Source organism: Liolophura sinensis, chromosome 1 (genome assembly GCF_032854445.1).
Source record: "Liolophura sinensis isolate JHLJ2023 chromosome 1, CUHK_Ljap_v2, whole genome shotgun sequence".
Lineage (NCBI taxonomy): Eukaryota > Metazoa > Mollusca > Polyplacophora > Chitonida > Chitonidae > Liolophura > Liolophura sinensis.
Genome location: NC_088295.1, coordinates 13,030,572 through 13,058,123, shown reverse-complemented (window position 1 = coordinate 13,058,123; position 27,552 = coordinate 13,030,572). Strand labels below are relative to the sequence as shown.

At 38.4% G+C, this 27,552-nt stretch overlaps 2 protein-coding genes across 3 annotated transcripts; one reads left to right on the top strand and one right to left on the bottom strand.

Annotated features, from left to right (window-relative positions):
* Positions 1-8,757: 8,757 nt before the first annotated feature.
* LOC135461353 (prefoldin subunit 1-like) lies at positions 8,758-14,508 on the bottom strand. Its single transcript, XM_064738395.1, has 4 exons — positions 14,456-14,508; positions 10,591-10,757; positions 10,131-10,215; positions 8,758-9,330 (listed from the first exon to the last, which is right to left on the bottom strand). The coding sequence occupies exons 1-4, from the start codon at positions 14,498-14,500 to the stop codon at positions 9,247-9,249; spliced, it is 381 nt and encodes a 126-aa protein (XP_064594465.1). The 5' UTR covers positions 14,501-14,508; the 3' UTR covers positions 8,758-9,246.
* Positions 14,509-14,594: 86 nt separating this feature from the next.
* On the top strand, positions 14,595-27,050 carry LOC135474943 (suppressor of SWI4 1 homolog). Of its 2 annotated transcripts, none has more exons than XM_064754651.1 (10): positions 14,595-14,664; positions 17,619-17,789; positions 18,054-18,377; positions 18,641-18,717; positions 18,906-19,013; positions 19,486-19,596; positions 20,607-20,750; positions 21,876-22,018; positions 22,930-23,004; positions 25,719-27,050. In XM_064754651.1, the coding sequence occupies exons 1-10, from the start codon at positions 14,647-14,649 to the stop codon at positions 26,030-26,032; spliced, it is 1,485 nt and encodes a 494-aa protein (XP_064610721.1). In that variant the 5' UTR covers positions 14,595-14,646; the 3' UTR covers positions 26,033-27,050. The 2 variants fall into 2 exon arrangements, with proteins under 2 accessions (XP_064610721.1, XP_064610711.1); XM_064754641.1 differs by lacking the exon at positions 14,595-14,664 and adding an exon at positions 14,719-16,012.
* The last annotated feature ends 502 nt before the right edge of the window (positions 27,051-27,552 follow it).

The following is a 27,552-nucleotide window of genomic DNA, read 5'->3' as shown; positions in this document are numbered from 1 at the left end:
ATGACGCCTTTGACAGTCTGCGAAAAGTTGTTCCCAGATCTAACCTTAGCGAACACCAAAAACTATCAAAGATTGCCACCTTGAGACTGGCCATTCATTACATCTCAGCCTTGTCGAGTATTCTAAGGAGTACAGGGGCGGAGATCAAAGTGATTACCGACCTCACTCCACTACAACAGCCTCTAAAGAGGAGGGGAAACCGAAAGCGAAAGCTGGATTCCCATGTGCGGGGTTCATGTAACGGCACCTGTCAAAGTATGACGTCGGAGGTAATAATTAAACGCCCAAACGATTGCAATGAGAGCTGACATTTGTGTGTGATGTGATGAAGCTGAAATGAAGATCAGACTGATTAAGTGGTGCTATCCAGGATTTCTGGAGGATCTGTGGGCTTCAGAATCAACATCATGGTATAAGTTAATTATTTTATACTTAGAGAAAAAAAGAGATATCGAGTGCTACTTAAAAGCTTTGCACAAACTTTGAACTATTGTAAAGAACTATAGTAAGATATGATTGTTGATGTGCTTCGAAATTATTAAACTTCTAACATATGATAACATTCTATTTGCATTTGATCTGTGAATCGTTTAGTCTTCAGTTTTTCATAATAAAAACTTCTGATCAGTCGGCATAAGTAACATGGGTAAAGTATTGATATACGCGTGAATATTTAAGGTCGGTAGTTGGAAAAGGTACAGGTACTAAATCATAAATCTTAATTCATAAATATGCACAGGCCTGTCCATTTGAACACATTAAATTACGCACCCAATCATATTCTGGGTTATAATAATCAAAATATAATATGAATCAGAGAATCAGTCTCCAGTATGCATATACACATGCTATTTTTTTTACGATGAAATGAGGCATTCGTGTCTGTCGGTGTTAAACTGAAAGCCATACGCATTTCCATTGTAAATTGTACACGCTTCTAATAAAACTTTTTATACTTTTTTTTTCGCACTAATTGATTACAAAATGTTTTATCTTTGAAAGATCAATTCCTTTCCTTAATAGTTTAATTTTCCAGAGCTCATAAGAAAGGTAAATGCTACTAAAAGATTATTTAAACTATGTACATATTAAAAATAATAATCCTTGCACGCTTTTGTCACAAAATCACTGTTTGCCTTGTTAAGTCGAGAGTTGCTGTCAGTACATACACATATAAATGATGGGTTTCATGTGTTTAGTGAAACGTTCATGCTCTTCAAAACGATCCCGCCCTAAAAATGTGGCTTTATATCACGAAGTTTGTAACGAACAAAGAAACATAACAATATAGCAACTGAGATATGTTGGTATGTTTGTGTACTTTTTTATCTAATGATCTAATTATCGCCGGGCGCTATTTTTCAGTTGTATATGTTGGCGTCAGTTTATTGGTGGAAGAAACCAGAGTGCTCTGGGTAAACCACGAACCTTTGGCAGTCTACTGGCGGACTTACGCACGAGTAAAGTGTACAGGCTTACATGCATATCATACTTATGGAAGACTTGATCTTAAACGAACACAAGTCCTACCAAAGGGCCCATGATGGCTTTTCGCAGCTGTTGTCATCAATGGCAAACGAAGATTTGAGAGGACCGAATCTGGAAATAGCCACCATGAATTTTCGATATCGGACACATTAAGCCAGTGTTTATGTGTACACTTTACATATACCGCACTACTTATGTCATGTACATGAGCAATATTTAAAGGAAAAGGGTATAATTGGGGCGCTCTTTGGTCAAAATTTCAGGGCATGCAGATCGTATGTGCATTCCTGTCACCTTAAAATGATATTATTTGTTTTCGTGTGCGGCAATGCCAATCTTGAGAGCTACAGACAGTTGACCACAGGCACATTAAACGAAACGGATTTTCAACACGGCAATATTTTACAAATCAGATCCATTCATGCCAGATTAATATTCCCGAGACAAAAATATTAATGATGCGAATAAAATTTGAATATCGTTTATGCTTTGTATGCTAATGACTTTTCTATTACAAGTCATTAGATTCAAATTTAGACAATAATTGAATCAATATTCGCCTTTATACATTATACTTGTTTTTAATTTATACTATATAAGAGAAAACCAAGGAAAATTAATATAAACGTTATATCTTTCGCTTTCTTCAAAGCCATGTTTATATTCTTGAATTAAACTGGAATAAATTAAAATCTTGAAGGAAAACTAGACATTGTTAAGGTGAAAAATTCATCGCTATTTCCTAGTGTAATTTTTTTTCATAACCGTACCTTGCATGGTCTGGCATCATCCTGTGGATGTTCATGGCTTTAGCAAGGTTTCTTGTCACCATAATGCTGGCCATCGTCGTATAAGTGCAATATTTTTGAGTTCGACATAAAACACCAATCCAAAAAATTATCCAAAAAAAAAAATATATATCACGAATCAAAAAAAAAAAAAAAAAAAATCAGCATCGTACAGCATTATTTGGTAAAATGTGTGCCATCACTGAAGCACGATTTCTGATCGAAGACACCTGATACAGGCTACAAGACCCCGTTTTCATAAGGCCACATGGTCTCTACGTTACACCTATTCGAAGTTTTTTTTTTACCATTTTTTTTAGCATTTATACATGAATAGACAATGAAACACTAACCGAGGAAGACTGACAAGACACCAGATTCTTTCGATTACGCGTGACCATTTGCCAACTCTATCTCACTGTCCTCAATGCTCTGGTTTTACTTTCTACGTATGCTTTTTATATGTTCTTTTTATGTTCTTTTATGTTCGATTGAACGACGATATAAGCTTCAACCATTATCATCTACAGATTTATCTCATTCAAGTGGCTGCTTATACCGGAAGATTTCGTTTGTCTAAACACTGTACACTTAAAGTCAATTCTAACAATAAAATTTTAAGGTCATTCCTTTGCTATTATCCACATAATGTCAATGTACAGCGCTTAACAGTTGTTTTAATTTCTTTGCTTCACTTAATTACGGCTTGGTGATGCCATAGCAACCAAAATTTACTTCTCACTCATGAACGCATGACTGCAAGGCTAGCTGCATGTGTAGACAATCAGCAAATAACGTGCATGAACGAATGAACCTGGTTACAATGCATGCCTGGAAAGGACTGTCTGAAAGATAAAGCTTATTTGAACAACTTCACCATTTACAGTCAAAACTCTTGGCCTGCATGTTTACTGGCCCATTTGGTGAACTGTTAATTGTATTGCATACTATGATGTTCCATTTAGTACAAAAAGTGAAAATACCGTTGTTTATGGCGATTCCTTGAGCAGGACTAGTGGAGCTATTGTAAATATATAATATACTCCTTAACTGTACGACACACATTTACATGCTAATTATTTACTTGATTAATGTTTAACATTCGTCGGGAATTTTTCACTCATATGAGCAGGATTGTGGGTGAACATCGGTACGGATTCCTGCTTGGTGAAACCTCCGCACGTCGTAAGATTCCCGACAAACAGTGTGATTTAAAGCCGCGGTCGGGATTCGAACCCGTATATAACCTCATTGGTAAGGGGTAGTGAACAACAAGTAGATGTGAGGCACTGGTTTTGGTAAAATGTATTTCCTTGAATTTATACGAACACAGGTAACATATATACTTATATGTTTGTACTTAATGTATCACAAGAATTCACTGGAACAACTTTGTCCATAGTTTTCGCTTAACTTGATTCCTCTGGAATATCTACCCATATTCAAAATAAAAGACTCACATTTTATAGGAGATGATCTTAAATTCTCCTCCGTCATCACATTTTCTGCCTTGTCACATTTTTCAGACTTGACTCTGCTAGTAGCACAAAGTGAAACAGGGATTGCTGGCTAGGGATTTGAACCATGCATCGATCTCTGGGTTTTCATTCCGGGCTGCAAGTATTTTGCTTTAGTCTGTATTGCTAGAAGCGTGGAATGGAATTTCAGAGATCGCTGGTTTAAATCCTCAGCTGGTATGCTAGTTCATATAGTAAGTAACCTTAATTAACTCACTCTCTCTGGTCTATATTTACCATGTTCAAGGAAACTGGTTATTGGAATAAAATGATAGTGAAATATATGAGCGACATGTAGGGTAGAATCAGTGACTTTACTGCACGGCGATAATTTAACAAGTAAACATGTCATAACATTACTGAATTATTTAAATGTTAACATTTCCTAACTTGATTGCCACCATTGTATTCCATCGTCCTTTTGCGAAAGCATCTGTACCCGGAGTACGAAATGTCCGTTCATCTTCTTCTGAACTAACATTATCGATTATACTGCCAAGGGTGCGGACAAGTCTACAAATCGCGTCTCCAAGGCGGGGTTTGAATTTGCACATCGAGAGATTGAAGCATTTACCACTCCGAGTAAAATGTGTACTGCATCTGATCGAGCCTCGTTTGGGTTCATAAAATAAGTTACACTGAAATAGGTCTCGTAAAAATATTTCCCTGTCCATCATTTATGAATAATTTGTTTTGTCTTGTTGTTTTCTTGCAGTAGGCCTTTGTATAGTAAGGCAATACACTGTCTAAACAAGACGTTTGGACGCCTCTGATTTATTTTGCAAGATATGACCAAGACGTACATGTGTATAGGACGGAGGGTTTTTGTAGTACGGGGGATGTGGGAGGATGATTCAAATTCTCACCTTAACAATTATTACCCTTTTACATTGAAATTTGTGTGGCTTTAATTTCATCAATATATATATACAGAATTCATCGTCCAGATTTCGCAAAACCTTTAGCAAATGTTTGCATAAATTGCAGCATACAAATAGATGTATGTCGTATACAATAGTCTGGTGTCTGGGAGAAACAACGGGCATCCAGAACGCTCTCTGCATGGTGATGGTTACTGGAGAAAGCTGATGATGACTGGATTAAACAACAGTACCTGCCGTCCCTGTACATATCGAGTCTGCTATATTCCGAATCCGCGGCCATTGGATGAAACTGACGGATGTTGCTTTCTTTCAGTTTATTATTCCATCGTGCTACCGAGTAGTAATTGATCGGACTATTTGCTTTCATTCTGGTAAAAACTAGAGAGTTTGTTCGCCAATAATGTAGTAGTGTTTGGACAGAACATAGACAGCACGGTATGTCGTAAACGGTTTGGTGTATACTGTGTATTTAATCGCTGAGGAATGGATGTCACACAGCAGGGAGTGGGTCGGTCGAGTGCTCGGCCTATATCCTGGCCTGCTCCAGTCTTCCACAATCCTCTAACCCGCGTCACAGAAATACCGTACTCACAACGTCCGTGTAACAAAAACCATGACTGACGTCATTGTGATCGACAGACAGGATCCCTAACAGAACTGTCTCAAATATACGTAAAACATGAATGAATGCATAAATATTTAAGATTTCAGGACATCATTTATCCCGTGGACATCTTGATCCATATGGGTTAACTGCGGTCTGCAGGTACCATTTAGGAACAAGGACCTTGTATCTTCAAAGAACTTCTGATGAATTAACGATCTGATGATGACTGAATGTTTTGTCACGGTATGGGTTCGATTTCAGCTCCTGTCAACTTGGCTCCAGAGTTGCATAAGGGTTGTCCAGCTCTTATCAACTCGGCTCCAGCCTTGCATAGGGATTGTTCAGCTCCTGTCAACTCGGCTCCAGCCTTGCATAGAGATTGTCCAGCTCCTGTCAGCTCGGCTCCAGCCTTGCATAGGGATTGTCCAGCTCCTGTCAAATCGGCTCCAGCCTTGCATAGGGATTGTCCAGCTCCTGTCAACTCGGTTCCAGCCTTGCATAGGGATTGTCCAGCTCCTGTCAACTCGGCTCCAGCCTTGCATAGGGATTGTCCAGCTCCTTTCAGCTCGGACTGCACCTTTGCGTAAGGATCATCCAGCTCCTGTCAGCTCGGGTTGCAGCTTTGCGTAAAGCTTGTCCATCTCCAGCTTACTCGGCTGCAGATCGCTTGCCAAGATACTTCATTGTAATATTTATTGCACTGTGGTTAGCTTTGCCACCAATCACGTAACATTATTACATTATGGGTAGCAAGTGCTTCCCATATTGTAGTGATTATGACATTATTAATAATATTCACCGAGTGCTATCCATACCCATTATGCCATATGTATCACACTATGATACCGATGAAAAATCGGTATTTTTCGGAGCACTGAGTCGAGCTGCCCACATTGCAATACACCTGCATTCACATGGGGTATCCACGATCGATACAAACGACCAACCTCTATTTTTCTTTTGCATCTTTCGTGTATTCTTGTTTCCGATATTAAAAACCACTGCTTTCTCAATAAGTTTTACTTTGATTAACAACTATAAAAGCATGTAACAATCCACCAGTGTTGACTACAGGTGTAAGCTTAAGACTACAGGCGTAAACTTGAGCAATCACTAATTTGAAGACCTTGTGTATTAACAAACCAGCCGGTGACAAATTGTTTAGTAGGCCTACGACGTTAAATCCCACTTATACAACAAACCAAATCAGTTGGTTGCAAACAGGTGACCAAAGTGGAAAAGAATTTATCTACATATATCACCGACCAAGTTGCCCTAAGTCATTTAACCAGCGAGATACTGACCTGCTGGTTTCATGTCACTCAACTCCGAATTCTAGTCCGAACAGAGGCTAACTCGTCTGCAATTCTATGTACACAAAATACAATTGTGTAGAAGTAATTAAATTTACTTACATATCGTACAGAGAATTTGTAGGCCTAATCACTAACCACATTTTAATACAGCAGATAACATTACAGTTAGCAAAATAATCATACCGTGATAATTTTTATACCACGAGTAATATTTTGAGAGAATTCCAATGGATCAGCTCGTGCACTCCTCACGACATAAAACTGCCCCCCCCCCTCCCCAACGTATAAGCAAAAAATCTTAAGTATGGCTTTACAGAGCAATCCAGTAAAAGCACAGTACTGCTTAAGGTTTGTCCAACTGCGACTTACTCTGATGCAGCTTTGTGTAATCTTTGTCCAGCCCCATGACCCAGGCTGCAACTCTAAGTTTGCCCAGATTCTGCTTATCATAAAGCTTGGTACAGCTCTTATACACAGCTACAGCTGCGCTAAACAGTTACAGCTTTACTATGGTGTACGGCTCTCGCTTAATACACAGTTGCAGCTTTGCGTTACGTTTTACATATACCTATTACACTGATACAGCTTTACGTGAGGTTTGTACAGCCCCCACTTACAGCCCAATGTAGCTTTGTGGGAGGCTTGTAAAGCTACCGCTTACACAGACTTCTACCTCCGACACAAAAACACTCTGCGTAAGGTTTCTACAGCATCCCAATTACAGAGGATGCAGCTTTGTGTGAGGTTTGTCCAGCTTACACAAATGCAGCTTTGTGTAAGGTTTACACACCTTTCCCTTACACAGAGGTGTGTGTGTGTGCAGGTCCCGCTTTACGCAAGCCTCAGATTTGTGAAGTTCCCGCTTTGCGCAGGGTTTGTGCAGTTTCCCCTTTAGGCAAGGTTTGTGCATTTCCCGCTTTGCGTGAGGTTTGTACAACTCCCTTTTCCAGAGTACAGCTTTGTGTAAGGGATGTAAAACTCTTGTTTACACATTTATAGCTTTGCGTAAGGCTTGTACATTTACCTCTTCAACACATAACGTTTTGCGTAAGCTTTGTACAGCTTACACCAATACAGCTTTGCGCACAGTTTGTACAGCTCCTGATTGCACAGTTTTGCGTAAGGCTTGTACATACCTCTTACACAAACAGCGATTTGTGTAAGGTTTGTACACCTTCCGCTTACACCGATAACGCCTTGCTTATAAGATTTGCAGGGCGCCAGAGTTTATACGGTTGTAATAAATTTTTTAAGAGATACATGGTTTCGGTAAAATTTCTTCACCAACAATTATTAACCACGATATTTTTAATTAAAAAATATCTATGATTATCAATCTTCTTTGCGAACTGTCGACAAGATTGAAAGTTACTATCATCTAAATATATATTAATTTTGTAGATGACCTACTGCCTGATATGGTAACATTGATAACTTTCATTAACAGAGTGATACTACTATTTTGGTAATGCAATAAGAATAATTTTAATAGGCGCCATGTTATCTGGGCTAAATGACCTGAGAGTAGAAATGACGATTCACTGGCAGACATTTAACTAAAAAAAAAAAAAAAAAAAAAAAAAATAACACAATATAGAGGTATGAGGGATCGATGTTTTTGAAAATCTGTTTATTGCCCTGAGGCCTATCAACAAAAGCTCACTAGGTGTAGATGGAATGGATATTCCTGCTTCTGGTGAAATCAGGTAACATGTACATCCCCCACTGTGATTACACCTTACTGCATTGAATTAGATGCAAGACTGCACATATAGGATAATGGTATGGTGAAGGTGACCAACAAAATATCCTACCACAAATGTACCATAAAAAACTGTTGTATGCCGCTTTGTAAAACCCTTAACCGGTCATAACAACGATTTGTGTCAATCCCATGAACGTCATCTAATCCTGATTAAGTCTATGATATTAAACTGAACATTTCAGGCGTTCATTAATGTCTGTTAATTTAATCTTGTTTGGGCTTTGTGACAAACACTGTTATAGCTTGTAAAATTGACAAAGAACACAACAATGTAACACTGTACAATGAATTCTCTGCCAAAAGGGTTCAAATCAAAATAATCTTCATGTAATACACAGTGTTAGCCACAGTTAGTACACTAAAAACTTTCAACAAAATGAAAAACAACATGGTCACTTTGATTCCTTTATAATATCTTATTATACATGAATGCTCTCTTCAGTTGATGTCTTCATGCCAGTTGTGTCCATTCTTGAATTTAACAATTATGGCAGCAATGCATATTCCAAAGAATATAAATATTAGCACTAATAGATGTAAATATCTCTACCATGGAATACCTAGTTACTGATTTACAGTTGATACTTTTCATAGTTTTACCTAGTTATGATAGCTAGGATGACTTTGCCCTGAGCATATGCTGTGATGGTATTGTGTAACAAAGCACTTGTTTAAACAGATAAACAGTCTGTGCCTATCTTATGAAGTGATAAACACTGCCCTGAGCAGGGTGTGGAACATGAACTGATGTCACAACAGAGCAGAAAATGTGAGCAGCCCACAGGAACGAGTCAGCCATGTTCAGCTTTGCCCTTGCACAAGCTGGCATACTAACATCACACAGCATGTCCCAGAAAGGTTAACAGCAGACATACTTTTCCTCACTTCCGTTGTTTAGACATTATCAATTCTCTTAAATTGTCCTCACTTTCCTTCATATTTCGTTCCAAATATGTTTTGTTTGTCTGAAACAGAAACAAAAGCATTTTGGGTATTCTTCTAAAATACACAAATTCACTTAAAAACCTGACCACTCTTGTACAAATGAAACATTCTTAGAAAGGTGTTAAATGTTGATTAAACACAGTTAAAAACAAATGGGTAGTTAAGATTTTAAAAATTTTGCCTACATTACTAGTCATTGTTCTTAAGCTGAAGCTGAACTTTTCTGCTGATGGACCAAATACAAATTCATAAATATCTAGTCGACCAGGCCATTGCTAATACTTTGCAGAAAATCCTACATAATTATGTACATGCTTTTGAGTGATTAGATTTAGGATTACAATTAGTAAGACTGGGGACCAGAAAGGAAGAGTATAGGAAACCTGGTCTGGACAAAACCTAGACTGGAAAGCATGCCACGAAACCAATGCAATCAGACTATTCTTATATCAAGGTCTGCATATATGTATATCTAAAAATGTCTAATACAATATGCAAGAAGTACTTTCTTCCTTACTTACTACATGCAAGCAGATACCTGTGGATTACCACCGTATGCGCTTCACTATATTTACCTACATTGCTATACAGGACTAGTTCCTATACATCCATCAACATTTATACAAGAAATTCTTTCTTTCATTCACAGTACATTTGAATTTTTAAGCTCAAACTCTAATATAATTTTAAGGACAACATGTAATGAGGGAAATAATACATTTTGCATCTCCTTTATTTCTGACCAATTTTTCCCTAAATTTTGCAAAGAAAAAGGCTTATTTGTACACATGTAAACTGTATGTTTGCAGTGTTATAATACCTCAATTGATTTGATCTTCTCTTCAGCGTTGGTTCTTTTCGTCTGAAGGTTCTTTTGTACCTCTGGGATTGGCTGTAATATGAACCTGCAAATAAAAGAAAGACAAAACATGAGGAAAATTCTCCACATAACATATGACATCATAATAACTAAAAATTAACCCAAACACAAACCTGACTGTTGACAGATTGATTGTCTGACAGGTTTTAACAATGAGCTCAAGAATTTTTCATGGTCAAGATTTTATTTTGTGGTGTTCTAAATTATTTCAAATTATATTACCTCAATTATATTAAATCTACCTGACAGTCAAACTATTAGTGTTTTATGGAAAACTGAAACAATGATAAAAGGAATCAAATATTATTTACATTTTACACAAGAAGTCCAGTATGTAACACAGGAAATGTATACGACACAATGCAGGTAACAATAAAATTGTGTTGTTGCAGAGACTTACATCCTGCCTACACCCTCATAGGTTTTAGTTTCTGCTGGCAGGCCCGCTATCTCCTGGTCTACTAGCTTGGAGTGAGCTATCTGATGCTTGAGGCTCTCAATCTGAGCATCCGAGATCTTCAGCTGCTGGGTGGTCTGGATCATCTTAGTCTGTAGCTCCTGGAAGGCCTGAGCAAGATAAAACCAACATTCAGACTTCAGTAAATACTCAGAGTACAACAATAGCTGTATAAAACACTCATTTATAAAGCTGATAACAGTGAAAGCCAGTGTAAGTACTGGATTATAAGATCTGACACAAATAAAGATAAGTGTAGTCATCAGAACATGTGTAATGCCAATGTGTATTGCACAAAATACTCAAGGATATTTCACTTATATAAATAATGATGACAGTTTTATTGCTAGAGGAAACAAGTTCCTGAAGTAAACAAAGGACCTTTGACAAGTAAGTGACATGAAGCTCTAGCTGTCAAATGTTTATTGCCATAAGGTACCAAGAACGGTGGAGGTGAGTTTGCTGGATTTCCTGTCTGAGGGTGGGATTCTTGCAACACCTTGTGTGTTATTGTGACTGACACACAGGCATCTCAAGCACACAGCCATGACCTGCTCCTTGCACTGCTATATCACTGCTCATACAATTGTTCATTGGATTATTGTCAAAACAAACATTGTGGGAAAAGGATGACTTGTTCCTTTTTATCAATATTGATTTGAGAGGTGCAAATGACTATGGTGCCAGTAATAATCTACTCTTCTGAAAATCCTAAAACCTTTTACCTAAATATTTTAAAGTATAACTGTTATTTTGATTGGATATTGTTAATATCATCCACAATACCACTTCACTCATACAATGTTGTTCTTTTTTAAGGGTAAACTTAAGGAAGCCAGGCAGAGCCCAAAGAAAACCATCACACTTTGCCCTTTAACTGACATATATCTCTTGTCTTAAAATCAATGCTATTTTATTACAAGCCACTTTAACTTTCATCGTACAGTTTCTTTTGCAGCCAAACCCTTGAACTGGTCTTTCAGAACTTTGGTCATGTTAGTTCTGGAAAATGTGTGGACTCCCAAACTAGTTAAACAAAAATGTGATGGTATAGAAACAAAAAAAGTTTAGTTTTCATGCAAATTTCTTAAAAAGCTCTCAAGCAGCATCATTTTGAGTTGCATTTCATAAAATATATTTATGCATGGCCACAATGCTACCTTTCAAGTTTGGGATCTGAACCTTCGATTTTATTCTAAAAGTGGTCCCTGCTAGGACATATGTACATAGGCACACGGAGTGATCTCCCCTTAGAAGTAATTTTTATGCTCTATATGGACAAGATCAAGCACATTTTGGCCATGAAAAGGCCTGTGACTCACTGTAGCTACATATTTTATACCAAATTTGTCATGTCAATCAACTAGATGTTTTACTTCGGGCATTGGTGCTATTGTGCGCTCAGCTAAGAGTCAGGGATTTATAGAGTTTCCCCAACAACTTTCCATCATTTCATGCAAAACGCTTTGGGAAGAATTCAGATTCGCACTAAACATCCTGTTACGGCCAGTCACAGGCTTGTGCATGGTCGATTACTGGTAAGTGGCTACCCTCAGAACATGCAGGTGTACATCTGGTTTATAGGTATATTAAATCTGTTTGTGAGTGTTTGTGGACTTTGTCTCCAACTGTGTTTCAAGCCTAACACATATATAGAGAGTGTGAATTGCTTCTGAAGGGAGATTACTCTGAGTGGGCATGCAACACTAGGTTCTCATGGACCAAACAAACAGTCTCATTACTTAAACACTTGCGAATGTCTGGGTTACAAGGGAAATTTGTGTTCACCTTGCACAATCTAGAGCCACATGTTCAAAATAAAAACATATATTTCCCTCATAATATTCTGACACGTCCTTTTCAGCTTATGCTGATCGCAAATATCCCTCCTTATTTCAACCCTTGTGTAAGTGATTTCCAAACAGATAGTCTTAACACTAATCTGCTTAAAACTGCCCCACTAATGCTCTGCCTAATGTCTTGGCTTGTTCTAATTCATTTAGCACTGTTTTTCTATCGAACGTCTTTCATAAAAACTGACTCATTCGTCATGCCCATATCTTTTCAAATGCAAGACACTCTGGACAGAACAAGCCAAGCTGTCAGACGGTATGTTGGTATGATAGGGTTCAAGGCAGAATACACGGACTACTAGAATGAAAACTTAAACAGGGCTTTATTATAGAGAGAGAAAGAATCCCTCTTAGATTCCCATAAAAATGCTTGTCATTTCATAAATAACCCAGCACACTATAGTATTGTATTTGGTATCTCTATGAGGAACAGCGTAATCAATTTACTGAATCTTTTTTTTTAAAAATGAAAATCAGAGAACCAGGAGATCAAGAGGCAATGACACCACATAATACTTCACTATTTCGCAATAATAATAGAAGGGAATTTTTAAGGGTCTCCTGATATCAGATATCAACAAATTTGGTAGGTACACATGTCATTTAGAAAGTGGATTAAGTAACAGTATTATCGTTAATAGGGATTACACTTTCTGAATTTAGCACAGATTCTAGGGTTAAAATTTGACTTAGACCACTGCGGGTTTCGAACAAGCGACCTCAGAGTCAGGCACCAAATTGCCAGCAATACATGTCAACCATCTAGACCGCTTAACCAACAGGTCTTCCACAAAAACAGGTAGTTGACCAGGAGACTTTACAGCGAACATACATTATCCCTCTGATGACTACAAATTATGTCACTCCCTTAGGTGAATATATCAGATAGGTACAGACGTCATTTATTTATTTATTTGATTGGTGGTTTACACCGTACTCAAGAATATTTCATTTATACGACGCCGGCCAGGATTATGGTGGGTGGAAATTGGGTACAGCCCGGGGGAAACCCACAACCATCCGCAGGTTGATGACAGACCTTCCCATGTACGGCCGGAGAGGAAGCCAGCATGAGCTGGACTTGAACTCACAGCGACCGCATTGGTGAGAGACTCCTGCATCATTAGGCTGTGCTAACACGCTAACCAACTGAGCCACAGAGGCCCCCAAATATCATTTAGAAAGTGGATTAGAAAGTAACAGTATTATCGTTTATAGGGATTACACTTTCTGAATTTAGCACAGATTCTAGTGCTGAAATTTTAAGATTAATCTAATTATGTTCAGAGAATGCTATGTTCTATACTGTATCTCTGTGTATTTCCCATATACATGAATAAAATATCATGCAAAACAACCCTGGAGTGGAAATGTGCTTTTCGAAAATATCATATTTTATATAAACAGATCTCTAAAGAAATGTAACAGGCATAAATAATATATTTAGGTGATGGGTGATTAATTTTACACAGTTATTGTCAAAAATTTCCGAACATGTGGGCACGGCGCCCTAGAGGGATGCACAAGGCTTGTTTCGTGTCATAGTCTGTATCATCACAAGGTTAAAATTGATTAAGTTCTGCATGTCCATTCTGTTGTCTTATAAGATAATGCCATATAACTGGAAAGGATTCAATTACTGTATAGTCTTGATATGATAAGTACAAATTATGCGTTCTGTGAATAAGTTTGATGGATCAATTGTCGTGCTGTGTAAAATAGGTACAAAAATATAGCACAAAACTGAGTCAAATCTCTTAGTCTTTACAACTGCCCAATAAGTCTAGTGACTGTGGCAACGACCACGCTGATTCACTGATAGAAAACCAATGCAATAAGCAGCATGCACATAATAAAGGGCTTTCTTTCTGGGCTAGTGCGATTGACAAGACATCACAGAGTATTTCTGCAAGAAATGTGAAGGCGGGTAACTGTGTTTTGGCATACATTTATACCTTTTTCAATTCCATATCCACTGGTATCCCCGCTCGAGTCGCCATGATGCTTGTAACTTGCCGGAAGTACCTTGTAGAGACTCGTCCCTTATTCACTCAATTGAAATAACGTGTCATAGTAAAGTACGAGTCCTTGTCCTTTTTCCAACTGTCCAACTGTCTGACCCACGTGCAACAATTTTTCTGATAACATGGGAAGAAAACGAGTGGTAAGATAGTTGACTTTGGAAAAACTAGGGACAAAATTGGCTGTTATTATTAGGTTGTGTCAAGAAGAATCATAATCCACACGCATTACACTGTGTTAAGAATATGTCACTGAAAATGACCGAACTCACCCATTTTTACAACAACAACAACATCTTGTTGACATCAATTATCGGACCATACCCGATCACCTCTTGGGAATTCAAAGACCTAGGGCGCTTACGATTGTACGGAAACACCGGTGTCTAACCTACACAATAATGTGACGTTATTCGCCGTTATTGTTATGTATTTGATCCTTATTCAACTTACCTGATCTAGCCCCACCTGCATCTGCGGTCAGCGGCCAAAGACTCCCTGTACCCGACCACGTTATCTTTTTCTTTGTTGTTGCTGGTTATGTAATACCTTTCAGTCAGGTAAACATTCTCAAACCGATTCCAAATTATAGTCTGTTTCTCTTTCAAAAAAAAAAAACAAACAAAACATCGCTAGAATCATTCAGAATACAATTATCTTGTGTAACGTACAAAAGTAACATCAACCTGATGTGATCTTTTTTCATGATTTAATCTGAAACCACTCCAAGATAATAACATACAAGCCAGATCACACTAAGAAAAATAATTTTCTGTACCCTTAGCCACTATCTCAGAAGCTACTTGCTTCAAAAAAGGCTGTTTTTTTTTTTAGTTAGAGCCGATATTGAGGTACACGCGTTCTGTGAGAAGCAAAACATTTTTTTTTTAATGGGGCAAAATAAGGCGACACATTTTCACAAGGCTAGGCACGAGAGCCTCACTTTCGTATCATCACTTTCCCAGCTATCACAGGAGGCCAGTGCACACAAAAAGAGGAGATTTGACAAAGTTTAACCCAAATTTGTGGTTCCAGAATGTGGATCTAAAGTGAAAGTGCACTATTATACATATGCAGACTATTGATTTTTAAATTTGACCATGTTATTTTTGTCACAAATGTACACCCTATAATCGTAAGCGCCCCTAGACCGGAGACCAGAAACTGGAAAGCAGTTTTTGGCCTGATTTGCCTGCTCACGTAATATGCTATCATCTTGTGAAAACATGATCATGTGTAAGCAGGGGCCCACTTTGGGAGCGGTAGATTCAGGGTCAGTCATGGGTCTGGTCACACCAAAGACCTTAAAACTTCCTTGGTTGACATATAATGGCTCGGGCGGGGTAGCTTACTTGCCTTTGGTAAGCCGTCTCAGTGAAGCAGCAGTAGTTAAAAGAGAAGTGGAAATCCATACTGCAACAAGAAGGCATACTACAAGCACTCTAAGGACTCCTTTGTCATCATATGATTGAAAAAGTGTTAATTACAAAGGTAAACCTCAAACACTCACTCACTCACTTTGTAAGAAGGGTTGATTTTTCTGATCACACTGAAAGTGAGAATCACACTTGAACATTAAGTAGACCTGTCATTTTGCAATTGTGTATGTGTGTATCAAACAGTATTTAGTGGGAAATGTGACCAATCATAAAATTTTTAAAAAATTACTGCAAAATAGTATTTTTTAAATGATTTGACTTGTGTACTGACCGGTATAAACATATAAAAAACACTGTCTTAAGCCTTACAATTAAGCAGAAGTCATTAATTCAGAGCAGAATGATGTACACAGTTAACCATCAGTGACCATTGTGTTCTCTTTCATTTCTATTAATTTAATTTCTCTATACAACGTTGTGTAAGCACCCAAGCCCAATATCTTTAAAAAATAAACTTGCAGCACAATATTTTAAAAACAATACATTATTTCCAGCTAGGCTGTGTAAAATGCCATTTTTATAGTAGAAAGATAGTTCTGTATTTTCCACTATTTACCACCAGGGTGTTCAAAAAGGGCAAGTAGTGAGATAATTTAGTTGTAAATAGGATACAAAGGAAAAAGTAGGAATATGTGTGTGCTCAAGTTACACACATGTTTATTTATTTATTTATTTGATTGGTGTTTAACGCCATACTCAAGAATATTTCACTTATACGACGGCGGCCAGCATTATGGTGGGAGGAAACCGGGCACAGCCTGGGGGAAACTCACAACCATCCGCAGGTTGCTGAGAGACCTTCCCACTTACGACTGGAGTGGAAGCCAGCATGAGCTGGACTTGAAGTACACACCTGTACACGCACTATACATGTATGTACTGACCGGCCCTGATAACACAGTTGGTAGAGGTTCCGTTTCGGGAGCAGTAGATCCAGGGTCATTCCTGGGTCGAGTCACACCTAAGAGCTTGAGAGAGGAAGTTGTAATTCCTGGCTAGGCGTTTAGCTTTAAGGGCATAGTGCAGTGACTGGTTGACCTGTTTCAGTACAATTACTCTGGTGGGGTAGCTTACTTGCCTTTGGTTAGTTGTCTCATTGAAGCAGCACTAGATAATAGAGCAGTGGAAATCTGTCCTGCAACAAGGATTCACATTACATGCACTCTAAGGACTCCTAAATCATCATACAACTAAAAAATTCTTAAGTAAGGCATTAAACCTCAAACGCTCATTCACTCATGGATATTGTAAGCATAAGCCTATTCCATTGTATTCAATAAGACTGCAGTATTTTCTTTTTACTTTCTTGAAAGCTGTAGTGCTTTATTGTGCATGGGTTCACGGTTATGCGTATAGTTTGAATGCTTGTCTATGTTTAATGACTGTGTAATATTGCTTTTCACTGTGAGATCCATCACTGGTCTATTTCATTTGTCATGATGAATCGCCAGACAGTATCCATGTGGTGTTAAGCAACAGTCAATTAAATAAATATAAGTAAATAGATATCTATATGGACATTTATATACTAGAAAGTTTGCAGGAAACTCCTCGAGTTGGTAATCCAGTCAGTTGTTGGATGATTTCCATTCTACAAGTTTGTGCGAGTAAAAGTATTTAAGTATTTATTGCAGTTTATGTGAATGTGATTGTTCAAGGGTCGTGCTGTGAAAGCAGCCCGGAAGCAACAGTTGGGCAATCAAGAGGACCATTATAAGAGTGCTCCACATTCATTTGTCTTTCATCGAGGTCATGTTGGGAAAAACATAAAAATACTTGAAATGGACATACGCAAGTTGATGGAGCCTTACACAGCCAGGCATCTACAGGTGTGTTTAAACTACACTATCTGTAACCTACACTTTCACTTACTTTGATCACCCTAAACCCTAAATACTAATTGTGCAGTGCATAAAACAATGACAAAGTTTTTAAAGGAAGACTTGCGCAGATATAATGTCTGGAACTTTCATTTTCTAAATGCAAATTCTTTACAGTTTGTAAGGTTTATTTCTGAGTTCAGAATTTGTTGCGAATGATGAATGAGATTGTTAAAGATGTAATACTGATAATGTTTTGTCCTCAATTTTCAGGTGCGAAAGAAGAATGTGCTGAAAGACTTTGTTAATGTGGCTGGGGCTTTGAATGTTTCACATTTTGTGATCTTGACAAAGACTGAGATATCCACTAATATGAAGATAGCCAGGGCACCTAAAGGTCCCACATTGACTTTTAAAGTGCAATCTTTTTCTCTGGCCAAAGACATCTTGTCGTCATTGAAGAAACAGAGCATGAATCCTATGATATTTAACCATCCTCCTCTGCTAGTCATGAACAACTTCAGCGGGGAGGGACTTCATCTTAAGCTTATGACCACCATGTTCCAAAACATGTTTCCATCAATCAGTGTGAACCAGGTAAGGTTTTTAGTTTTACCTGAAAGCTTCTATTTTGTTTTTCATCTTACATTTAATGTACATTCTGTAAATAGCTGTATGTGTTAGATAGACATTTATGTAAGTGTTACCCACAAAAGGAATATTATATGTATTAAAATTGTTTTTTGACAAGGTTTTTTGACAAGGTATATTTTTTGCTTTACGTCTAAAATATCAAAAGATTGACTGTTGAATGACAGTTGAAGTGCTCACATGGACAAATGTTAATGTTTTTTTTGTAGGTGAAGTTAGACCATATCAAAAGATGTATCTTGCTAAACTATGAGGCTGAGGATAAGACTGTCACTATGCGGCATTAGTAAGTATAATATTGTATTATTTGTCAGTTAAACTTGATAGTGAATTCTAGCAAAATGACCTGGAGTAAAGCGATATTTTTTGTTAAAATTTATATACTGTCAGATGCTGATGATTTTGTTCCGGTTTTTGTAAATTTTGTATAATTTCTCAAATGTGTTAAGTGGTTGCATCCCTTCTGCTCCACAGCATGATCTCTATCAAACCGGTGGGGTTGAGTCGCCCAGTAAAGAAGTTAATCAAGGCCAAACTACCTGACCTTGGCAAATTTGCAGATGTGGATGAGTACCTGATGCAGTAAGTCCGAGCTAACAGTTGTATACACTGGCTTGTCCCCTCAGGGACAGACAACCATTTATATACTTGCAGAGTTATGGTCCTTGATCTGCGGGATGCATTTCCCTGACTTTAAACTATTTCTCTTACTTTTTCAAGGCGAAGGTCACAAACTTGGTGATTCATATAACTTTCAACTTCACAAGTGGTATTTACAGGCCATACAGACTAGTCTGATTCTGGCTTTTTTAATAAAAATAGTTCTTGCATTTGATACGGAGTCTAATTTTGTAGATGTTGATCTACTGAACTAGTTTTCCTCAGGCTCTGCCCATTTTAACCTCACAGTAATGCTGGTTGCTGTCGTATAAGTGAAATATCCTTAAGTACTGTGTAAATCACCAATCAATAAATAAATAAATAACCTAGTTTAGGAATAAGTGTAGCATACAGTTATTGCAGCCCCAATCAAATCCTTTGATTCATTTCACAGAGGAAATGTTTCGGAGAGTGAAGGAGAGCAGGATGGACCTGATAATGAGGTCACTCTGCCACAGTCCGTGTCGAGTCGTGGAAACCTCAAGTCTACACAGAGTGCAATCAGGTGAGTGATGACATGATGTCCACACAAAATCCCATCAGGTGAGTCAGATGACTTCGTGTCTACACAGAGGGCTTTTAGGTAGCCTGATGACATGGTGTCCACACAGAGGGCTATCAGGTGAGTCTGATGACGTCTTGTCTACGCAGAGTGCTGTCATGTGAGTCTGATGGCATGGTGTCCACACAGAGGGCTACCACGTGAGTCTGATGATATGATGTCTGCAGAATGCCACTAGGTGAGTCTGATGACATGATGTCCACACAGAGGGCTATCAGGTGAGTCTGATGACATAATGTCCACAAGCAATGTATCTGGTGACCTGGTGTTCTCATGCAATGTATCTGTCAACCTGGTGTCCACACACAATGTATCAGGTGACCACACAATGACCTGGTGTTCACACAGAATGTATCAGGTGACCTGGTGTCCACACACAAGCACAGTTTGGTGACCTGGTATGGACATAAGGCAATCAGATGTGGGCATAGTGCAGTCAGGTGTGGACATCATGCATTCATGTGTGGACATAGTGCAATCAGGTGTGGGTATAGTACAATCAGGTGTGGACAGACAATGGTATCAGGTGACAATGGCATTGAGATGATGAGGTAATTTATGCTAACCTTAATGAGGCAACGTATGCAATCCTGTTGGCTAGGGGTCCACACAAGAAGTGAATGGTGGCCCCGACACTCAGAAGTGCAGGTACCAATTATTGAAATGTTAGTATGGAATATGGCGGTGTTGTTGAAAATTGCAGTTGTTTGAGCCATGGCATGAAAAGCAAAATACCATGTCCATCGAGGAAGTGGTTCAAAAAGATAAGAGTCTATGCCGGAAAAATAAAGTTGATAGCAAAAGCGATCCACGGACAGATATGAATGCCCAAGCATTTTTGGAAAGATACATGTACATATTGGTAGAGATAAAAGCATATGTCTGGGATTGGATTCTGTTCTTATAAGTCACACCAGTAAAGATGTGAGTCTCTGATGTGTTTTTGTTGACAGACTAACAGAGGTTGGACCTCGGCTAACCCTAAAACTTGTAAAGATTGAGGAAGGTATGTGTGAGGGAGAAGTCATGTTCCACGAGTTCATTCAGAAAACTTCACAAGACATGGCAAATTTGAAGGCAATGAGAGAAAAGAAAAGGTATTTTCCAGGTCTTTGTTTCAGGTGGTTTTAGCTTGCTGTATTACATATATGAGATAAACATCATACATGTGTAAACCACTACTGTAATTCTTCAACCTTTTCACATGTATGCAAGGTGTTTATTCAAGCATATTCTGAAGGCATTATTCTGAGCAGACCATTGAAATTATACTTTTTGTGAAGCCCTGAAATTGGCCTATCCAACTAATGTAGTTTTGTTTCCAATATTAAATTGAAAAGGTGCATAAATCACATTGAAAGTTGCTCTTTTATATGTGAATAGGTTGAGGAATTAGGGTAGACTGATAACAAGAACTGGAACAATATATGTGATGCAAAATGAGATGTGGACTCCTCTCATACACACATACATGTAACGTTGAATTTTCAAATCATTTGCCATATGTCTTGAGTTACATTTAACTGTGTGAGTATTACATGAGAAGTTCTCCACTCCTGGCATGAAAAAATACCAGTAAAGTAAAATAGAATTGTATTTGCCCTAAAAATTCAAATGCACTTTCAGAGAGAAATAAAATATAACTTACATATATACATAAAATAAAATATTTCTTTTGGTGCTGCAAATTTGTAATTAATAGCATATTATCCTATCGTGGCCTCCAAGGCTCAGTCGGTTAGTGCGCTAGCGCAGCGTAATCACCCAGAGGCCTCTCACCAATGCGGTCGCTGTGAGTTCAAGTCCAGCTCATGCTGGCTTCCTCTCCGGCCGTAAGTGGGAAGGTCTTCCAGCAACCAGTGGATGGTCGTGGATTTTCCCCGGGCTCTGCCCGGTTTCCTCCCACCATAATGCTGGCCGCTGTCGTATAAGTGAAATATTCTTGAGTAAAATCTTTTGAAGAACTGTAAAATTCTAAGAATGAGATGAAATGTGTACCTTCGTTGTGGTTGAAATAGAAAAAAAATCCCATTAAAATCACACAAGCATAAGTTTGCCTTTGTTGTGCAGGCCTACTATTAACCTTACTGTGATAACTTGAAATTATTCCTCCAGGCATTTGTATGTGGTATTAAACTCCCTGTTGATAATTTTACTTTACAGATATGTAACACATAGCATGTATATATATAGCCTGTTCATTACAAGACTTTCTTATTTAGGAATATTAAGATGTTAAGAAAACAGGAGCAGTCTGAAAATGTAAGAAAGAAAGAGTTGGCAAAAGAAGAACACAAGAAGAAAAGTTTGTCCGGAATGAAAGATAGGAAGACAGAGACAGATGATGATGGCTATAATTCTGAAGGTGAGAGTGAATGGTTCAGTAGAATGTCTACGTTCATTATTATACATGGCATGTTTTATTAAAGTGCTACAGTTGTGATGAAATTTTTCACCAGTACTGAGTAATGTGGAAAAGGCTACATATAATGATGTTCTTAGACAAGATCTGTTACAGAATGTCAGGAATAACCATTTGAATAAGCAAGGCAGAAAGTGTATGTGTAATTGGACACCTGTTGTACAGTATGTAGTATTGTTCATTTGAATTTCCATGATTTGTTTACGTGTATAGTGAGGGCTGTTGTGTCTTAATTCATAATTTAGGACTGCTTTGGTGGCCTAATTGTTAGGTTGCCTCGAAGTCAGGAGACCTGGGATCAAACCTGGGTCAGGTCATACCAAAGACTTCAAAAATTGTACTTGTTGCTGCCTCATTTGGTTAGAACAAGGAAACAAAACTGGTTGGCTTAGTGTCAGTTTAATGAGACTGGTTGGGGTGTCATGTCTGGTGTCTTTGGCATAACACTTCAGTGGCGGCAGCTCTGCTACAAGAGTAGACAGTATATACTGTTCATGCACACCGAATGACTCCTTGTCGTCTTGTGACTGAAAAATTGTACGACGTAAAACCCCAAAGTACAACATAAAACCCCAAATATACATACATACATACACACACACACACACGCATGCACGCGCATGCACACGCACCCACGCACACACACACAAGCACACACATGCACACACACACACACAAGGATGTTATTTAGTGCTGACTACCTGTGTACATACATTTGTGTTACAGAATTTGTCAGTAAGGTTTATTTTGGAGAATATTTACTCCCATGAGGCCTTGAAACAATCAAATAATCAATGTAGCAGTCTTTGTAAGTCTGTCAGTCATTTGATCAGTGTATGATTTGTAATTATCAGGAGCTCAGGATACAGGTGATGATGATGATGATTATGAATACTTCAGACAGGAAGTTGGCCAGGAACCTGACAAAGGTAAACAGGATTTTTTGAAATTTGTATAATTTTTACTTAACAATGTGCACACTACTTTCATGATCCACCCACTCTGAGGGTATAAAGGAGGTGAGTTATTCATTCAGGTAGAGATTTCATTAAAATTAGTCCAAACGTAATAGCTCCTTGCATTTTTTGTTTCTACAGTTTAAAACGTACTATTTGAGTGTATATGTGCACAAAAGTATTAAGTTTAGTGTCGTTCTATATGTTACAACAAACTGAAAATGGCCTTTTGATGCAGCCTTCGACCCTCCTAAGTCCTGATTTAAACATGAAGGAAGTTCTGCCCCAGAGCATAATTTGCACAGAACTTAGTATTTCTTTTGTGCAAAAGATCTTTTTGGGACACAGACAACTTCCTTGATATTTAAAACTATATTTGGAAGACCACTCTTTTACATTGATGAATAAGATTGCTTGTATGGGAGGTGGAAGTACATGTTGTATAGTGCATAGCTAGGGCACTTTTATTTGTATAATTTTAACATTAAGCAAAGTAATTTTAAAATTTTGCAGTAGCATTCATGAAGAATTTCTTGCATTAGAGATGTCTGGTATCTGAGATTTGGATTGTGGAATGTCATGATCAGATTGCATACCAATAGCTAGTGAACCCTAATGAAGAGGACTTTAGTCAGATAACATGAGGATGGCCCAGATAGTAGTTCGTGGTTCATTGATTATGGACAGTTGTCACAGACATTTCGATTGCGTTCTGTCTGCCTTAAGTGCCTCTTGTCTTTTGCTGAAAGGACTGGGCTGATCAGCGCTATGCATTACATTTACCATTACTGGCCTTGGCCCCATGCTTGGCCCCTGAGTGTAGTTTATCATGTATATGTAGATGGTGCTTTCTTGTGTCTACATCAATAACACTCCTATTTTTAACTGTTCAGACAATGTTAACTTGATTTATTTCACATAATCAGTCATCCAGTCTGTAGAACCATTTCATGTCGGTGACTTTGGCCTATTCTCCAAGTCATTAGTTATAACGCCTTACCAGAACTATGGAATGTCTTAGATTTTATGAAAGACAGACTAAATGTGGATATGTAAATATTTATTTGATTGATGTTTTACCCCATACTCAAGAATATTTCACTTATGTAAATAGGATGTAAGTACACCAGCAAGATAAATGACCTTGGATCTTTTTAAGATGAAATTCATTGGATGAGATTTAAAATTTTAACACAGATATTGGTCAATGAAAGGGTATTTCTCAATTTGAAAATGAGCCTTGAACAGGTACAGCTCCAGTTAGTTGGATAAGGGATAACAGGTGCACTAAGGAAAACATGTTATGCTTTTAAATGAACAGTTTATCCTCTCGGGCAGGAAATGGGAAGGTCTGCCAGCAGCCTGCGGATGGCCGTGGGTTTCCCCCCTTGGCTCTGCCCAGTTTCCTCCCACCATTATGCTAGTTGCTGTAGTATAAGTCAAATATTCTTGAGCTTGGCTTAAAACATCAGTCAAATAAATAAATAAATGAACAGTTTACATACATGTAGAATTTGAGAGAATTATTTATAATTTTTTTTTAATTGATGAAAGGATTGTGTTACATTGAAACATATGTATGTCTGTTAGTCCATCTGTCACCCGTCCGTTCATCTGTTATCTTTCAATCCTTCTGCCTATCTATCATCTGTCTGTGCCTCTGTCATCTGTCCTTCTGTCATCCATCTATCATCTGTCTGTGCCTCTGTCATCTGTCTGTGCCTTTGTCATCCATCTGTCATCAGCCTGTACCTCTGTCATCTGTCTCTCCTTCTGTCATCTGTCTGTGTCATCCGTCTGTCTGTGTCTGTCCATCTGTCATCTATCTGTCATCTATCTGTCATCCGTCTGTGCCTCTGTCTGTCCATCTGCCATAAGCCTGCCATCCATCTGTCATCTGTCTGTGCCTCTGCCATCTGTCATCCGTCTGTCACATATGTCATCTGTCCTTTTCTCAAACTTTAGTTACGTTGTACCAGTGGAAAAGTGTGAAACTGTCAGGTAGTGTAAAAGACATTCATCATGGGGGGGCTTGGAACCTGAATGCTTCAAGTTCTGTATTCTGCTTCTAAATCAGCCAGTGAGTTAGATGTACTCATGGTGCTTCTGATGCTATAAGTGTTTGTCCTGCCTCTGAGATTTCTCCCATGTGAGGAAATAAATGCATGTTACCAAAAACAGCGGTTTTCTTATCTGTCATCAGTCTTTCATCCGTCATCAGTCTGTCCTTCTGTCATCTGTCTGTGCCTCTGTCAGCCATCTGTCCTTCTGTCATTCATCTGTCATCTGCCTGTCATCTGTCTGTCATCCATCTGTCATCTGTCTGTCCATCTGCCATCAGTCTGTCATCTGTCTGTGCCTCTGCAATCTGTCATCCTTCTGTCCATATGTCATCTGTCATCCACCTGTCCTTTTCTGCAACTTTCGTTACGTTGTACCAGTGGAAAATTGTGAAACTGCCAGGTAGTGTAAAAAACATTCATCATGTGGGGGCCTAGAACCTGAATGCTTCAAGTTCTGTATTCTGCTTCTAAATTAGCCAGTGAGTTAGATGTACTCATGATGCTTCTGATGCTATAAGTGTTTGTCCTGCCTCTGAGATTTCTCCCATGTGAGGTTACCAAAAAACACTGCATGTTACCAAAAACAGCGGTTTTCTAAGTGAAATACCTGTTCCATTTTTCCAGATTTGCTTCTTTCTAGTGGGAACAAGCGCAAACAAAGAATGGAGGTACGCGGTGGGAAGAAAAGAAGGAAAGACAATACACCAAATCAAGGATCTCCAGAAAGATCTGTCAAAAAGGCTAACCGAGGAGACAAAAAATTTAACAAAGCAAACAAAAACATCAATAAAACAGACTTGAAATTAAAAAAGTCTGACAAAAACTTCAACAAGTCTAGTAAAAGAGGCGGGTTAATGAAAGGTAAAAGTACTGCGCCAAAACTGTCCAGGAAACAGCCCAAGACGAGACCAAGACAGAGGAGTGGAAAACGGCGGTGACTGGGCGGACAGTGATCTGTGTGTTGATGCGCTGTGAATATTCACCTGTCTGAGTATCTGTCGTCTGTATTCTGAGCGTCTGGTCCCGTCTGGTCATGATAAGGAGTCTAGGCTGACAGCATCTGGAAAACTTGAGAAGCAGAAATCAATGTGGTGTGAACAGGTTCGGGTGATAAGCACATATGCGGTCCAGGTACTGGTTTGTGAGGACATAGCACTGACGTCCATCGAATATGATTACATTCTGGTTAAACCATAAGGTTCAGTTCCAAGCCATTGAGATCATAATGAAAGGACATCAGAAATGCTACGCAGAATTGATTGTCATGTTTCAACTCGTCCGTGACTGAGCACTACCATATCATGTATGCAGTCTTAATATTGAAAATTCATTGAGTCAGCACTATACATGAACATGTAGTCTTGTGGTACCCTGACATCATGTATGTGGGGAAATTTAGAGGATTTTGTTACTGGTGCCATTACAGGGCTTCAAATCCTGAAGGATCACATAGTACTGGCATATAAATAACATATTTGTAACTCATTTGGAATGCTCAGCTTTTCTCCAACTATTATTAGGCGAGAAACCTTAAAGGGACACAAAAGGCAGTGTAATTTAATAGACTTAAAAGAAATGGTTGTATGATCTTGTTTGTGAAAAATTGCAGAAATGTTACCACACAGTAATAATTTTGCTTTACCGATTTCCAGTAAATGTAAATTTGATCTGATCTATTTAGTTATCATCTGTTCATATCTTCATATGCTTTTGCAGGCCGGATGCCTATGTGTGTGTGTACGTGTTCCTTTTTTTTTAATTGAAATCATTTATTTTTCTGGATGCTCCAGCTTTGTGAGATATTCAGTAATGGTAATGCGAAAGATCCCTCTTGGTCCTGATGGTGGCCCATCAAATGGCTGCTGTCCATAAAATGACAAAATCAGAGCAAGCCTTATTTGGTTCCGACAATTGTTCCCCTCTTGTCATCATTCGGTGAAGAGAAATGGCCTATAATGCATAGACATTCACTGACTATGAAGCACCCACAGAGTGAAGAGACCGGAAGTGTGTGTGGCAGCGTTCGTGTCAGGAACCTTAGGCTTTTGTATGAGCTCAGTGTGCTGTCATGTATAAGTTCAGTAGAAATTCATTGTAATTTAGTTGAACACTTGAAGAGAGTAGTTAGCGCCCACGTACACTGGCTGGTTCCTGAAGGCAGTGCTGCATGTTGCCCGACATTTACAGAACCTCCTGTTTGGAAGCAGGACAAACCAATAGTATTCAAAAGGAACTGTAATTTTGGAGAAATTATTGTTGATGGAAAGTCCACACTTGTAAGAGAAGCAGCTGTCGTAGCTATAAATAATTATTCAATATCCGATTAGGACTCAGGATGGAGACATAAATCAAACGCTGCGCACAAGGCACCGACGTAAGTCAATTTCCCCTGCTAATAGCCATTTATCGTGTTTCTGAACGGTTGAAAAACCTCCAAGAAAAGCTGGCTAAAGCGCCC

Bases quoted from the DNA above. Each gene is read 5' to 3' on its own strand.
- LOC135461353 (XM_064738395.1), bottom strand. From the start codon at position 14,500: ATGGCGACTCGAGCGGGGATACCAGTGGATATGGAATTGAAAAAG. The intron at 10,758-14,455 runs GTATAAATGTAT...TATCTTGCTCAG, and splicing joins TGGATATGGAATTGAAAAAG to GCCTTCCAGGAGCTACAGAC. The intron at 10,216-10,590 runs GTAAGTCTCTGC...TTTTATTTGCAG, and splicing joins TATGAGGGTGTAGGCAGGAT to GTTCATATTACAGCCAATCC.
- LOC135474943 (XM_064754641.1), top strand. From the start codon at position 15,986: ATGATTGAAAAAGTGTTAATTACAAAG. The intron at 19,597-20,606 runs GTGAGTGATGAC...TTTTGTTGACAG, and splicing joins TCTACACAGAGTGCAATCAG to ACTAACAGAGGTTGGACCTC. The intron at 20,751-21,875 runs GTATTTTCCAGG...TTTCTTATTTAG, and splicing joins GCAATGAGAGAAAAGAAAAG to GAATATTAAGATGTTAAGAA.